The 17,317-nt window shown below is 36.2% G+C and overlaps 1 protein-coding gene across 4 annotated transcripts in view; it reads right to left on the bottom strand.

Annotated features, from left to right (window-relative positions):
• The window catches only part of KCNH7 (potassium voltage-gated channel subfamily H member 7), a 231,075-nt gene extending 214,093 nt beyond the window's left edge, over positions 1-16,982 (bottom strand). For all 4 annotated transcript variants that reach the window (XM_085325831.1, XM_085325829.1, XM_085325830.1 and 1 more), the window contains exons 1-2: positions 16,649-16,982; positions 14,388-14,618 (exon numbers count right to left, since the gene is read on the bottom strand). In XM_085325831.1, coding sequence (XP_085181957.1) covers positions 14,388-14,618; positions 16,649-16,724 — 307 coding nt within the window. In that variant the 5' untranslated portion in view covers positions 16,725-16,982. The remainder of the gene's footprint in view (positions 1-14,387; positions 14,619-16,648) is intronic.
• Between the last annotated feature and the right edge of the window lie 335 nt (positions 16,983-17,317).

Below are 17,317 nucleotides of genomic sequence, written 5' to 3'. Positions count from 1 at the left end.
CACTTCAAAAATGCTGATTAGGTAAGCTTAATGGAATTATCAATCCTGGATTCAAAAATGGCTTATATTTAGCATTACAGCATGGAAAGAATGTTTCTTTCTCTCAGCCACTAGATCTGGGTAGTCCTGTAGTTGAATTCACTGCCCTGATCTCTAAAATTTCCTAGTATATTCCCTTTGTATGGCTTGGATTCCAGGGAGAAAATGGTTATTTCAAACAATAAAATGCCTTAGCTCTACAGATTAGGGCTCTAGTCAGTATAAAATTRCTTACATATTTCATATCCTCTAAGCTATTTGACTCTTATGATTGCTTGCAAAATGGACTTTATAATATATTATATATCTAAAAAGAATGACTCATTGATTATTTGAAGGGCAATCTATTTAACAGGATCTAAAAAAAGCATATGCTTATCTCGAATATCTAAATATCAAATATCTACGTATCAAATATATTCAGGTGTTTCGAATGAAGACACACAAGCTTTTTAGTCATTTGAAAAACTTCTCAGAAATAAAACTAGTACGGTTGGGGCGACTGAGTTTGCATTTCTTTTTGTTTAGATAAAGACCATAAATAATGAGSAAGTAAACACAATTTCCGAATTTATGTTAATCATAAGGGTAGATTGGCTTGTACTATCCATTTATAAAGATTAATATGTTGCTCTGCAAAACACAGCATCAGAAAGGGCATAGAAAAGGTATCCTTCTGGCTCTTGGTCACATACTGACTTCAGCATGAGCCWTGTAGGGCCAGTTATCTGTTCTTGACAAAAACAAATCAGCATTTGCAATCAGCTTTTATCTGGCAATCTGGCTATGACAATTCAGCCCAATCTGAGAATGATGAACAATTTGTGTGTTCGCGTTCCACTAAATTAATGATGAGATATATKTCATGGTGCCATGCAGTCTAAATTAGCTCTATGTAGAAATGAACCACCTAACAGTAGCTACTCTGAATACTGTACTGCAGCCACTTCATGCAGAAATGATTGCAATTATATTGTCARTGTGTGCAGTCTCTCACTGACTCCTGTAGAAACAGGCTTTGCATCTAAGTTAAAATAAACAGAGTTAAAAGAATTAAAAAAAAATTGATCAAAACAGAAATCCTTACAAAATACTGCGCAAGATATGAACACTTCTACATCATCAAACTAATTGATTCTGTGGGCAACCAGCCTTGGAAATGTAACCCCAGGACCTGCTGTTACATATCCCCAAGTTACTTTTATCTGTTGTATGGGAAGAGAATAAGAGACAGCTTCCCTTAGACAGCCAGTGAAGCAGGATTTAGATATGAACTTTTTAACATCACACTAGGATGATTAAAAATAAAWTCGAGCATGAAACAAACAGATTTGAAAGTGCCAAATATGCAAGCAGTGAGGAGAAAAATGATTTTAATAATAAAATGAAAAATATCATCAGTGCTGTTTTAGTCAGTGGAAGTATATTTAATGAAGCTTAAAAACACCTTCGAACAGTGGAGTTGAACTTATCATTAATAATATTCATTAAGTATGCTTTAATTGTCATACTGTGTTTGTTTAACACAGTTTGTCTATATATAAAGAACAGAAAGAAAACAAAGAATGAGCCACAGATCTGAACAGGCTGCCAGTCCACCAAACTGCGGTGGCTGAAACCTGTGAGACACTATCTTGGTTACCTTTACTTACAGTCTCAGACGGAACCACATCCTGAAACGATGGCTATCTGAGGGAGCGCTGCTCAGAACTGTGGCTCTGACAGCCCTGCAGTGCCACAGAGGCTGCCGGGCTCCCTCGGCGCCGCTGCAGGCACGTTCCGGCTCCTTTGGTCCGGGCCTGCTGCGGCAGGGTGCCGAGTGCCCTCGCCGCTGGCAGTCGGAGCGCTTGTCAGGAGGTGCTTAGCCCTCTGCGATGCGGATTGCATTGTTGTTTGGTGGGGCAGGGGAAGGGTAGTCAGCATCACTCTGAACGAAAGAGCAGCATTAACTACAAAGGATAATAGCAGATTTCTATGTCCCCTAGTCACCAGCTAACCTGCAAGAAGTAGGATAGGACAGATCAGTTAGAAGTTGTATTTATCACTTGTTGAACAAAATGTAAAATAACAAGTAGCAGAAGAGAAATGGAGAAAAAAAATGTTATCTTATGCTGTGGCCTGTATAATGAAATGTTGGCAACCTTTTCTTCTCAGATAAGAAGGTGTTTCAATGGGATTACTTCACTACTGATACCACTAAAAGATTTCCATACGGTGTGAAAAGTATTTGTCCTAGGAGACTGTTTTCTCTACATCTTTAGTGATGAGAGTGGAGTGCTGAATAATGTATGCAGGGATGTCCTACTTGTTTACCAATGGCAAATGCCAATGGCAGTCATGTTTATCCCCCRGTATGAGAAGACAATTGATTACCTGCTTCTAAAACTTACAAGATGACCTTCACCACAATTATCTTTAGCATGAACTGTCCAAATGATTGTAATCCCTGATACAAGTAATCACTAAGAGATCCATTTTCTTCTAAACTCAAACAAATGTTTGTATTAAAAAATCTCCTAAAGAAAACTAGGCTGATACTTAACAGGCCAGGCAGATTGTCTTCCGATACAGGGAACCACTAACTAAACCAAATAGTTCTTCATAATATAGATATCACTGTGGAATTTGTACCATGTAGCACATTAGTACTGACAGTTGAAAAAGACATTGTGGCAAACAATTACCTAGAGATGAAATATGGTTGCTGTTTCAATCAGCTTTGACAGGATTTTCTAAGGCATGTATAAGTATACCTAAGCGACATGAAATTCTATAAATCTTGAAATAATATTGGACATTCAAGCAAAAAAAAAAAATCTATAGAAGCAGTACAAAACAACTCGTGGTGGAAGAGGATAGAGTCAAGGATCTCTTGAGAAATCTCAGTGCCACCAAATCCATGGGAGGATGCACCCATGGGTCCTGGCTGATACCATTACAAGGCCACTATTTGTCATCTCTGAACTGTCATGGAGAACACATCCCTGGTGACTAGAGAAAGGCAAATATTTCACCCAACCATCTTTGAAAAGGGCAAAAAGAATGATCTGGGGAACTACAGGCGGGTTAACCTCACCTCAGTCCCTGGCAAAATCACAGAGCAAGGCCTTTTGGAAGCCGTTTCTGGGCACGTGAAGGACAAGGGGTCTGGTACTCTAGCCAGCATGGATTTTACCAAGGTAAATTATACTTGCCTGACTGCCTTCTCTGATGAAATGACTACATCTGTGGTGAAGGAAGAGCAGTGAATGTCATCTACACTGACTAATGCAAGTCTTGTGATACGGTCTTCCATGGTATCCTTGAATCCAGGATGGGATATTATTACTAAATGGGTGAAAAACTGGCTGAAATATCAGACTCAATGGGTAATGGTTAATAGTTTAACAGTTCAGACTCTACCCAGAGGCTAGTGACAAGCAGAATTTCTCAGGAGTCTATCTTGAGATGTAACCTGTTTAACATCTCTATCAATGACCTGGAGCAGATGAAAGATTCTTCTTCATCACGTGTGGACCACRTTAAATAGGGATGCTATGCTTTGGGCAGGCAGTTGGACTAGACAACCCTCCAGATTCCCTTCCAACCTAAATTCTTTTGTGTTTAAAAGAAAATATGATAGCTGTAAAAGACTGATGCAGTATCTTTCAAGAGGACTTCTTTCCTTACTGAAATGATAAAATGATATCCATTAGTTAGAATATGCACCATACTAAGAAAAGGACTTCCTAAGACGAACACGGCTGAGTGCTATTTAAAAATTCCCTTAAGAAATACAGCATTACATGTAATACAGATTTAGCAGCGCCAGTTTCTAAAAAACAAGATACAAACAAAAGGTGAAAACCAAGAGAGAAAAAGTTGCAGTCTTAACTACCTTAAAGAATATTCTTGGTRATACATCAAGTTTAGAGCATCCTCCTAGGGTGACTGTTTCTCAGACATGGCAAAAACAATACTTTGGGACAGTTATTGTACTAAAAATCTGATCTTAAATAGTAGTTTAAGAATAGTTCCTGTTCATTGATATTGCTATTAAAAGGATGTTTTACAAAACTATTCCCTGGTGAATTTCTTTTCATATTCTGGCTCTATTATCCATTTCTTAGACTTGCTCCTTCTTGAGTAAATAGATCTGGGAGTTGGGTTAGTTTTGGCAATTTTTTTATACATATAATGTTCATACTGGRAAAGATTGGAATACAACTTTTGTGTACTATCCTAGAAAAGAGAAGAGGAGGACAGTGCAGGAATACAGTGAGAATGGCAGCAGGCATAACTTTTCAAGAATAGTCTTTGTCTTTCAGGGCAAAAGACTCAGTGTGTCAGTCAGTTGGCTCTTTAAGAGTAGTTTTAATTTACTATTTGCTTAATATTTCCTGTGATTTAATGCATTTAATAAGATTAATGCTTTAAAAAATTGTTGGGAACAATAGCATGTCTGTTTGTGATGGGACAAGGGGTAATTCTGGCAATTCCTCAAAGTGGCTCTTAAATTCCTCGAGAGGGAGAACTAYATTTTTAAAGTGGATATGTCACACAATATGTATAATTGAAAGTTTATTCCTAAATTTGCTTTCACGTGTAAAAGTTACATCAGTCATTTCCTTGGAGAAGTTGAATCTCAAGGTAATCTTCATGCCTCTATGATATGTCCAAAATTTTAGTGCCAGTAGTCCTTAAGTGGAAAAAAAGTTTGGATAAGCTGCCCTGCAGGCAACAAAGTGATGCATGTAGAATTGTTTCCCTGACATTTCAGAACCTTAATTGATATATTATCTTAAATTCTTTAGAAAGTAGAAGTATTTTATTCACAACTTCTCGTTTACAGGAAAATGATCTGAAACTGTAATAAAAAGATATTAAGACCAAAATATTACTTAAGAAGCGAATAATCAACTCACTCCCTGTGAAACAAAGGCAAAAGCTCTTGCACGTACAAATGTGGGAGAAATCTTGTTTGAAATATAGGCAGCCATACAGAGTATATTTAAAAGGCTAATAATTATATTTTGGATATTTCAAGTTCTGCAAAGACAGTAGTACTACTGGCAATTCTTTTTCCACAGGAACCTGATTCTTTATAAAAGAGGTCAAAAGAGAACTAGAAATGATTGTAAATAGAGCTGCCTGTCCACCAGAAAAGCTTTCTCAGCTGTGATATTCTTGGTTTTGTACTTCTTTTTAGAAAATAGAATGACATCYCTGTCAGCTAGGAGGAAGAGGTGTCTGTAGACCGTATATTCCTTCCTCCTTTCCTCTCCTTGAACAAACAGTAACCAGGCAAGAGAGATGCCACCTGCACCTAGCACCTGGGCTACAAACATCACACATGTCAAACTACTTTGCTTGTAACTAGAGCAGTAGTTACTTCTTAATTATGTTTTAAAGCATTTGAGACCAACTCCTCAGACCTCAGATTCTGCTCAGCAGACGAGAGGCATTTGCCAGTTTCAGGAGAGAGAACAAGAACGTCTTCATACAGCTTTGTGGTTGCCCACAAACAGTACTTAAAATCTTCTTTGTCCCTCTCCAAAACATTTCTTTGAAACTCTGYGAGTAAAGCAGCTTTTTTGCTGCTTCAACTTCTTGCCATAAGCAATCAGTATAACTTGGAGAAGTACTGAGGATGCTCTAAACTGTGAACTTGGATTGATACATAAGCCATCTTTTTACACCAGCTCATGAACTGCTCCAATAATCTATAGGGAGGACTCAGATACTGAATTATACTTGATTTTGTATTTCAAGGCTGTTATTCTTTTATGTAATATAGTACATTGTTAAAGAGATTCCAGAAACAGTCTTTTTGGGAAGTCTTACCATTTCTGTGGGATAGATTTTGGTGTTAAATTGATTTTTGGTATGCTTTATCACACAGAAGTGATGTTGAGCACTTACAATGGAAAAAGGATCATATTTTGTTTTCTTTTATTATCGTTATTAAACACAATATGGACTTCAGGTTTTCTTTTCCATTTTTGAATTGCAAGCCATTTTCCAAACAAGTAGACAGAGCTGCAACAGTGTTTTACCTTAAATACCATGMCAAGAGGATTTATGGAATATTGAGATTCATATTCTTTTGCAAGTACAAAAAGAAATGTTTCTTGCAGAATAGCCATAAACATGCAAAATACTAATAAGATTATCCTGTATTTTTTCCAGAGAGGAAGGAGCAAAGCAGACTGGCACAAATGAGTTTTGAAAAGAGGAAATTTGCAAGCTATTTTCAGAGATGCACTTGCATTGATTTGAATGAAAATCAGCAGAGAATGCTTTAAGAAATAAATATTCTCAAACAGATTCTAAAATCTGAGAACAGCTGGGAAATGCTTTAAAACACGTGTTTTAGGAATGAAGCATATTTACATGATGATTAACTGCTTCTCAAGCAACTTAGGTACAGAAGGAAAGAAAAAAAAAAAGTTCTTTGTCTGAAGTCATCTCTGCCTCCCTATCCTATGGAATAAAATCAGGAAGCTTTTGTCTACTTGCTGTACATTTCTTACATAATCTATTGTCTTTGCATATAGAAACTCGGATCCAGCTGAATACTAGTTAGAAATGCCTTAATATATTCTCAGTGGTCTAACATCTAGGCACTAGGATTCTTGGTGTTGACAAAAAATTAAAATTTGCAGTTTAATTCTGTGAAAGCTGTGGGTATATAAGACAAGTCCTGTAACTGTAGMTAGTGCTATCTATCTCTTAGGTCACTAGGAGTGTTTCTGGTAGCAGAAATAAGCGGTTTAGTATGTACCTGCTCTGAAGAAGTCTACATTTCACAAGTTAATATTGTCAGGAATTGGTGTATTTTAGTTTTGTGGTATATCCTAATTTCATGGTATTTGTTCCTTTGTCTGATCTGAATTTAGTCAAGATTTTCCTGTTGCCATTGCAGTTTCATGTGGCAAATCAGAGATTTAAAGGAGGTCAGTGCACAATGTGAAATGAAGAGGATTTTTGTTAATTATATGATGCTAGGGAAGAACAAAGAGAAGCAAGAACTTGTAGCAAGCTGGCTACAAGTGATTTCCAGCCTAAACTTTTTTCTGTTCATTTCTACTGAAACTGCTGGCAATGAAATARTTAATAATGTTGACATTTAAACACCATCTTTAGGTTTTGATCATATCACTGCTCATCTTTGTTAACAACAACACAGTTCTACAGGAATAAATTCTTTTTCTGGATAACACCAGTGCTGTGATAGAGTGTATTATCAAAAGTAGAGTATAATAAGATCTGTAACTGGAGTGTGGTTAATGAAATAGAAAAAGACAACAGGACTTTCCCTTAGCCTGTTTACATTGGTGGTTTTTTAGGCTGTATTTTGTTAACTTTTGTGATAATCTTGACTGATGGGATTTCACTGAAGTTATAGAATTCAAGAAACTGGRAAAAACAGAAATGAAAAGGCAGTAATAGACGAGGAAGTTAGCGAGGGAGCTTAAAATTTCTATGGAAATGCTGGAGGTCAAAAAGTCTAGCTTTGTGACTAACTAAGGCTGGAATTCTGCTTTCCAAATTTTCATTTAATTTCTAAAAGATTATTCAAATGTGTATGTTATTTCCTTAAAAACCAAAAACACATACTAGAATAAAAAAATCAAAACTATGCAAAATTTTAGTACCCATACCCCTCACTTTAGAGATATGAACTTTCAAATATGTAGACTGTGTGAAACCAGCYGTAACCATAGAGCTGCATGGCCCCACTGCCACTGTCATGTATCCGCTCCACTCAGACCCAGGCTCACTGCTGCGGTTCTGATTGCTTCTGAGATATGTGGTTTCCACAGTGAGTTAGCTATTTCCACAGTCAGCTTGCTCTTGCCAATGTGAATCCCATACTGCTTGGTTGAACATCATGCTTAGCGGGGAAGCTGGGAAGGATATGGACTATCTAGCACATAAACTAAGTCATGCACTGATAAGTCAAATAGGTAGGGAACCTTTTAAAACTAGACTGAAAACCACTGAGACAGTCAAAATATCCACACCACTATTCTCTTTCCTTTGCATTAAACCAGAGAGAACAGTACCAATGTCAACAYTGATACTATTCAAAGTGCAATGTTCTGAAATTTATATACTACCAAACACATATTAGTCTGCTATTAGAAAGACAACTGCTTTCTCTCCAAGTCTATTGCTATGTTTGATGTCTGGTTTGCTTTCTATTCCTCTTTTTGATATATGGGACAGTTCAGTGGAGAAAAGAAAGAACCAGTCAATAACATGAATTGGGAATGTGGAAGAACTCTCCTATCGGAATGTAACATCAGAAAGGATGTAAAGAAGATAAAATAAAATTATATGAAACTATACCAAAAAATAGACTAACAACTTCTGTTTTTCTTGTCTCACAACTCAAAAATAAATTTGCTTTCACTAAAGCCTAAAGGAGCATATTCAAAGAGGATAAAACACTTTTTCAGGCAGTGCCTAATTAAAAAATTAAACTCTCCTCCACTGGATTTTATAATTGTAAACAACTCAGAAGAATTTGAAGTTTGAATGTCTATGCAATATTATAAACTTCTAGTGCTACTTCTCTCCAGAATATGACACCTACCTTACCACTGTGGGACTCTATTTTCTAAAGACAGCAAACAGTGATTCTTTGTAGGTCACGTAAAGGAAATTTGGGTTCCTTGGTTTGTGTAAATTGACTGTATGAACTTTCTTAATCCTGTTGTAAGCCTATATGACGGAAGTTCAGTGCTAGAAAAGTTTTTTCCTGTACACTGTACCAAAATGAAAGACTTCAACCAGCCTGCAGGTTTCTTATTTGTGGCACAGTGGAATTTAAAACTCTCAGAAAGATTTTGCCAAACCCAGTAAGATTTTTTTCTATTAAAGATTCAGTAGCTATAATAATAATAATAATAGTTGTATTTGTTATTTCTTAAAATTAGATATATCTAATCATACCTGTCTGGCCCTAATGGCTGACATAAAGAGAATAATTTTTAAGGCAATTTAATTTTTGTGCCTTTTTATTCAGCTAATGTCTCCCGTTCGCAGCAATACAAGAAAGGGGAAAGTGATCTTCTACAAAAGCTCCCTTCTTATTGAAAATAAATTCATCTTAACCTGAGAAGAAAAAATGATATATTAGAAAGCCAAGGAATTGAAGAGTATAGTTGAGACTGACCCCTAAATAAACCTACTTAATATGTCTGAAAGCTGCTTTATCATTACCATTAAGTGTCTCATGTGAAATGTGAGTAAGAAATAACCCATAGCTGTAAGCAAGCAGAGGAGACATAACTGACTGTGGATGGGTGAAGGGATATTCTCATCGTTGCAGACAGTGCTTCCTGTTGTAAGCATAGCAATGCTGAATGGGACAAAGGACAGGCTTGTCCTTTAGGACAAGTATTGAAAGCTAAGGTAGAAGCAAATAGCACTCTACAGATACGAAGAAAGGTCATCCGTTTCCAATAGTTCAGCACCTTTAGTAACATTCTGGATTTGTTCTGAGATTTCTTTACGAATATTTGGGAAAACACATTAAAAGCTTTTCAGTAAAGAGGTTAACCTTTATTTGTCAAAATGCAATCAGATAGTATTTTTTACACCCAGAACTGCTACAGCAGCAGGCTGTTACTGAATGACTCTTGGTTCATTGTCCTCTGTTTTTCATCAGCTCTGGTTAAGGCATTGAGCCTGCAGTCAAAACCATGCCGACTGACATTCATGTTAGAATTAGTCTAAAGGTGTTCAACATATATGCAAGGATCTTTCAGTTGTTTTCAGGTGTTTTTTTAATTGATAGAAGACAAATAGGTGATAAAAGACAACTACTATGTGAGGTTCATAAACACTCTGCAAATATTGCTGCTGATCTTATCTTTACTCAAACCTATAATCTTCTGTAGTATTTTCATACCTAGAATATTTGATGGTTACTGGATAAGGTTAAGTGATCCCCTCCCTTCCTTCTAACAAATATATTCTTTAGGCTAACTGCTTAGATGTAGCCTACTGTTGTCTGCAAAATACATAGTAGAAAGCCAAAAAGTATTCAGTATGGTATAATCCTTTCTGATTATCGTCTATCCATTCTCAATCCCTAAATAATTATACTTTTTGTGTCAAAAGCTTTACAGCTTTACCACCTCAAGCAATATTTTACAGCTGTCAAGAATGATTTATGCAATAATAACTTAAGCTGCAAAATAGAGTCCTCAAAGGAAGAGCTGTCAAACATTTTCACCACAAATAACTTTATTAAAATAAGAATTGATATTCTGTATAAACAATATCTTGCCTTCAACTATCTTTAATTCAGATAATAGTGCTATATAACTCATGAAAATGAAGTAGTGAAATAGTGAGAAGCATACTGTACAATTACTTTGATATCAGAGTATAATTTTTGAATTAAGCAGATGTTAATGCCCGATGGCAAAATTTTTAAAAAAAGCTGTTTCAAAATAATAGTTCTTGTGCTTTGCATATATTTATTTGCTGTTATATTAGAAAAAGGATATTGTTATAAAAAAGGAATTTACTGAGTCTTTAATCCCATGAGTAGTCCTATTGACTTTTATGGAGCTTCTTGTGTGATTACAATTTGTAAGCTTGACATCTATCTGTTGACATTAACCTTTTTTGTCCTTAGTCATGAGTTCTTTTGATGACTATTTATTGCCTACTGTGGAGCTACTGTAACAGGACAGAGGATTAGAACTTTGCCTGAATAGTCTGGAATGTGTAAATACCAGTATTAAAGGAAAAATGAGTGAAGAGAAATTAAAACAAAATGTAGGCTATGTTACCAGTCTTATTCTGAAACGAATAGTGTATGAGGAGCTAGTAAGGCTTTTAGCTGCAAATGTTAAAAACTTCTGTGAACATAAGGTGTTGGTGTTTTTGGGACGTGGCCATCTGGTTGTGTAAGTAATGCTGGCATCCCATCTTCGTGCCATCTAAACAGTTACACAAAACTACCATGAATATTCTCCCCCTCTCAGGTAAAAGGGGGGAACATGCCCCATCTGGGTAGCACATTTATAAAAGTAAGGGACATTGAATTTGTGATCTCCTTTGACCATTGTACCTTCTGTCTGCTGTGTTTGAAGCAGTGGAGCTTCAAACAGCTGCCATTTTCTGAAAATCACCCTGCTACACAAATTTTCCCACCCTTCTATCCCCTTCTCTTCAAATGTGTGAGCTGGCCTGAAAATAACAGCAGTGAACAGCAGCATTTGGTCTTGCATCATCAAGGTGTGTAAAACTCAAAAAGGTGCAGTTTATTCAGCTAGAGAAGTAGAATAAAAAAGATTTGAGAACATTGGAATCCTAATTCCCAGTATGTGTGCAGTACCTTTTTTCTAGTGCAAGAACTTCCTTTTAAGTTGTATTTTAAAGCTGTGATATTTTAAAACTGTGTGAGGTGTGATATTTAGTATTAAAAAGTGACTCTTTCTGATATCTGCATTGAGGGATATCTGAAGTCAGATTACTGTAATAAGTGAAGGAATATATGATCCTACTGACATTTGCTTCAATTTAAAACACTAAAATAATTTTAATACAATCAGTGGCTTATGTAGAGTAAATGATAGTATGATATGAAATAAGCTTTTACTTGCAATTCAGTGGGCATTTATTCAGGACTGTGTAATACGGTCTTCAGAAACCCCTGTCAGTAGAACCTTAAGCCATTTCATGAGTTGTCTTCCTCCTCCGAATRCTTAAGTATTATGTTTGCCTGCAAGTATATAGTGGGTGGCTATGGAATGTATATATATACATATCAAATCAAACTTTCAGTCAGTTAGTACTTCATTGGATATTCACTTGGGTTACTCACATGGAAGAAGTTGTATTTCTAACTGCTCTGGTATTGAGCTCTTAAAAATATACTTACATTCACTCACAACGCACAATACAAAATGAGCAATTAACCAGATACTAAACTCACTTTTTAGAAAATTCATTGAATTTGTCGTGCTTCAGTACCCAGGGAAAGTCCTTGTTAGCTGTCACTACTTCGCTACTTTGTATATAGTTCTATATAAATAGATTCACAAATCTTAGATGAAAACTGAAGTATAGCTCTTCAGTAATTTAAAATAACTAAAGAATGTATTTACAGAAATTAATTAAATCCATCATATATGTAGCTCCAATTTTATAATACCACACAAACTTTCTTTTGGAATAAAACAAAAAAATTTGTACATACAATAAATGATCAAGCTGCCAGTTATGTTTTTGGGTGTCAGACCTATCTTGCATTTTGGCAATTTTTTGCCTCAAGTCAGTAACTTGATGTTTTAAATTATATTTAAATCAAAATATTTCAACTGGCTTTAGTGCCACTGGATTTAGTGGCACATATAGTGCATACATTCAGTCATTTTGACTAGTAAAACTTTGAAGAATTTGACCCCTATTTGTTTGGAAACATTATCTGTAGCCTTTGAAATTCTGTAACCTTTAGAGATATCATAATATAGTAATGTTAGTACTTTTAAGATAGTAATCTTTCAATTTAGAATAACTATTCACTGAAGTGAAGTTATTGAAAACCCTTATGCACAGCATTGTTTACGCTAAATAATCTATAATTCTCATTTGTAATGTGCTTCAAAATTCAAAATTATTTATGGAAAAAATGACAGTTTTAATGACCAGTTTTGCTTTGATGTTATCAAACAGATTATGGCATGGTACATGACACCAGAATTCAGCATTTTTGAAATACGTATATTTACCGTAACTCACAGATAAGCAGTGCTTTAGTTAAGTGCCTTTCCTACCTCCCAGTATCTTGGGAGACTAAAGCACTTTTGAATGACCAGATCTCAAAACAGTGCTCCAGGCTGGTAGTTGTTAAAGTTAGCAGCGACATTCTCCTTTTGCAATATTATTTTTAACACACGTCAAGTTAACACAAACAGGCTAGATGTGTACAAGATGCACAGCATCAAGTCCCCCAAGAAATCTACAATTAAGGCACAACTACAACAACAGATCTTGACCAAAATCTGATCCAGACCACCAAAATAGATATAAAAATAAAAAACGTTGGTGGGAATATGTTTTCTAAAATGAATATGCTTAAATATTGGCAGTGTGGGCAGAATGGTTGGTGTCAGTTCTATCTTAATTATAACAGCCTAAGCTAAAAATAATATTACTTAAGTGTCTCTGAGATAACAACAAAATAACTAAAAACAGGATTTAAATCTGTGACTTTAAAATGTGAGAGCATCCATTGCATGTGATTCTAAAATTGATGCAAACAACACACTGGCGCTTCTCCAGAACTAATTTAAGCTCAGCATTTGAATATGAATTTCCTTTTCCTTCTCCCATGAGTGTATATACAGCAAGTGATAGAATAAGGTACACCGTACTTATTCATTACTTGGGTTTGTTTGAAAGACAGACGTTCCTGCAAATAACACTGGGAAATCAAGAAAAGAAAAAAAAACAGCCTACATATAACTGTAAAGTGTCATAATTAGTTTTCATGCTTACACGTTTGCCAAATCTGCAAATACAGACATTTATGCATTTTATGCTCTCAACAGGGAAAAAGTATCAGCAGAGCAGATTCACCCATTCACCTATTCTTCCTTATATCAGTAATACCGCTAATGGATTACACTGAGTCTTCGCTAAAAAACAGGGAAGGCTCTTCATAGTTTAATCATCATAGAATATGTACTGTGAATTTTTACATAATTCTAGGACAATTCCTGTGACTTAAATGTAGTTATACCAACTTCACAATAGCTCATCTCTGGAAAAGATTTGTCTCTTTCTAAGTTAATGCTTTTTAAATTATGATTTACTTTATCGAGCCCAATTTTGCTACTTTTAAATTGGTTGTGTTTTTTCCAGTAAAATATTACATATAAATCATGTCACTGTTCCATTTGTGTGAGGCTAGCAGAGTCCTCTGAAATTTATTTATTTGACTTCTACTTTCTGTGAGATGAAAGAGTTCATGAAAATTAATATCCATGGGATGTTCCCTGGATACTGTCGGTTGTCTTTTCTTTGTGGTAGAGCTGTTTACTTTCATAGATTTACACCTGATTTATACCTACTGAACTGAGAGGAGAATTTTGGTTCAACAGTTGCAAATACAGTGCTAACTTTAGGCAGCTGCTACAGTGTACAGTGGTGGCACTGTATATACCCAGGACTTTCAGGGCAAATTCCCCACTGGGGTGGGTCAGTGCACCAGCCCTGGACTTCAGAGGAGCTTCAAGTCCGCTCCAGCTAACGGTCCAGCCAGCCAGTCTCACACACTTCTACCAGTCAACTGATGAACCAACCAAACAAAAAGTATTGAAAATAAAAAGACACTTTACCGTCTTTGTGATAATAGGTGACTTCTACTTTCCTCTCCTCTGACCCAAGCAGTGCTTGGGCAATTTGGGCAATATGATGTCTTTTGGTCTCTGGTCCATGAAGAAAATCACAGGTGCAAGGTTTCTGCATGACATCTGGCCTGGAGAATCCAGTCATCTCACAGAACCCATCATTGCAGTAGATGATTGCACAGTTCTGCACTCTAGCATTAGCAATGATGAATTTTTTATCTGCAGTAAAAGAAAGTGATGCATTTTTTAGTACTCTTTCAACATTTCATAAAATGTTGATTGCATGGATGGGTGCTAAACAACCATTTTTCTTTTTCACTGGGATGCCAGAAATTTAGAGATTTTCAGTTATTTAATGTAGTTAATTTGATCCCTAGCTTTTAAAGAAACTTCAATAAACTTAGACTACATTAAAGATAAAGCTTGTTTGTCTTTTAAGGAAATAAAACCAGGTTGTGCAAGTCTTTTTGCAAAACTCCTTTTGACTTCAGATTTTCATCCGTTTTAGCTTCAGTGAAACCCAGGTGATGAGCCCCATCCTGTGAACAGTAACTCCAGGGGAACTCCTTGGAAAAGTTAGTAGCTTCTTTGTTTTGGGGGGTTTCTATTCAAGTAAAGGACTTGCTAGGTCAGGCCCAATCAGCTCAGTCTGGTCAGGGTTTTTTTTTTCACTGAGCTGAATGACAGCAAGTTTATAGTCAGTATCTTAACAAAGCTGCTTAGAAGAGAATGTGATAAACTGTTTTCCTGTGTGATTGTTTTAGAAGTTACGTTTCTGAAACAAAATATTCCTTAGTAAAAAATGAATATGAAATTGCACCAAAATCAAAGGTTGTGGTGCTGGAAACACTTTTGATATTGCACTGAAGTTCTGTGCCTTAGTCAAGTATCCTTTTCCAAACACTGACCTGAGAAGAAGGTATACAAAAGTTGTTTTTCAACTCTTATTTCATTTGTTAACACTACAACACARTATTTTAACACATATTTTAAATATGAATGTGCAACTTTGATACATTTATTGTTAGTAACAGACCAATTACTACTTGCCTTATTCACACTAGCAGGTTGCTTGACTTTAGTAACTCTTACCACATTAATAAAAGACTTTTTATGTGATATTCAGTTAGCAGTAGAAGTCTTCAAAATTTTAAAGATACTTTGAACATAATGAATATTTGCAGAGAAAAATATAGATTTCATTCTTGCTTTTTCTGCTGTCTTTCAGTCATGCTGAATTTTCACTATCACTCGATAATTTACTAGATATTACTTTATTCTCTTCAACATATAAACACTTTTACATGTAAAACTTTACTCAGGTAGCAACACTGACTTAGCATTTAGATAATGCTAATGCTGATAATACTGTTTTTATTCTGAAATAACATAAATATGAAATTGGTAGCATGTGCTTTTATAATAGGTTAGAGCAAGTATATAAACTGAAGTTAGCTGTGAGGGTTTCCGGTAGACTGATACTAAAAATATGCTAAATATTTAAATAAATGTACATATATCAGAACTGCTGTTCCTATACAAAATTAACCATCAAGTTTTCCCTTTTATTGTTACCAGTAAGACAGAGTTCAAGCCAAGAAAAACACTTCAGCTTCAGCCTCTCTGACAGGTAGTAAACTGCTGCACTGGAAAAGATCTCATAGGCACTCCCTGAGGATGCATTTGCACAGGTTTGATAGACATTTTAGGCTTCCATAAACAAAGCAAAAAATATTTGACAGCTATTTTAAAATGCAGTCATGACAACAAGGTAAGTGTACTTTCCCTTTAATAACTCTTCTGCATATTATCTGTCTCCTCTAAATCAAAGTCCACCCATTCTGCTTTATTTTAAAAAGACAGTGATAATAACAACGATAGCAGCAATAATAATAATAAATCTAGCTGATTTTCTTAGACATTGTATAGGCAGCAACACTGTGTGCTCTGCTTCAGAGCCATCTCACTGGTTCAGGAGAAGGTAAGAGGTATAACTTCTATAGCTATATATTATAGATACAGTCAAAGATAAAAACTATCCCTTAAAATGGTAAAAAATAGCAATAATTCAAGTCTTTAAACTGTATTCTAGATCAAAAACATTTTCCCTCCTGCCAGGGATCATCACCCTCTCACCTCTAGGATTTTCTTTCCAAGCTACAAACTTAAAATAGTCCAGAGTTGCTGTCCATTTAGTCACAAGCAGAATCAAACTACTGTAGCAAAATAGAGAGAAAGAGAGAACTTACTTTGCCCTTCAAATTTTCGTATGATTGTACCCAAAAATGTATTTTGTGGTGCCACATGACCTCTGCGAACAGGCATGTTTGTACAGATCTTCGGCTGTCTGTGCACAATGAGTTCTCCAAGGATCTCCTACACGGCTCCAGCCCAAAGCACCGAGCCAGCTACCCTTTGTGAGAAATCATCGTCCTCTGGAGCTCGGAAATATCTTCCCATTAGCACCACTTCTAGACACACGCTTTTCCTACTGGAGTCAGATCCATCCCCCAGTTTCTTTCTTTTTCTTTTTTTCTTTCTTTCTTGCTTTCTTTGCTATTTTTTTCCAGGAGGACCTCGGACGCTATTGTCTGGGGTGGGTAGGGGTGGGGTGAGCGGGGGGAATTACGAAGGTAATCGATCTCTAGCACCAAACATCGCCAATTTTCCAAAGCAAATGGCTGTGACCCGGCAGTTTCCGACGCTGTAGTGATGGTTAGAGGGCTGGAAGACTAATGTTGCTCCGCTGCCAGAGGGAGTGACGTTCCCCCCTCCGGGCTTCACCACGGCGCGCAGCAGCTCGGATTACTCAAGCGTGGCTTAGCAAGAGCCAGCCAATAAATCTCTTCAAAACTCGGCGACAAACAGCGGCATCAGGAATGAGCTACACCCCGGCACCGCCGCGACGTGCCACATCC

Source organism: Rhea americana, unplaced genomic scaffold (assembly GCF_003343005.1).
Source record: "Rhea americana isolate MKP2758 unplaced genomic scaffold, rheAme1 scaffold_124, whole genome shotgun sequence".
Classification (NCBI taxonomy): domain Eukaryota; kingdom Metazoa; phylum Chordata; class Aves; order Rheiformes; family Rheidae; genus Rhea; species Rhea americana.
This window is presented reverse-complemented; position numbering and strand designations above follow the sequence as displayed.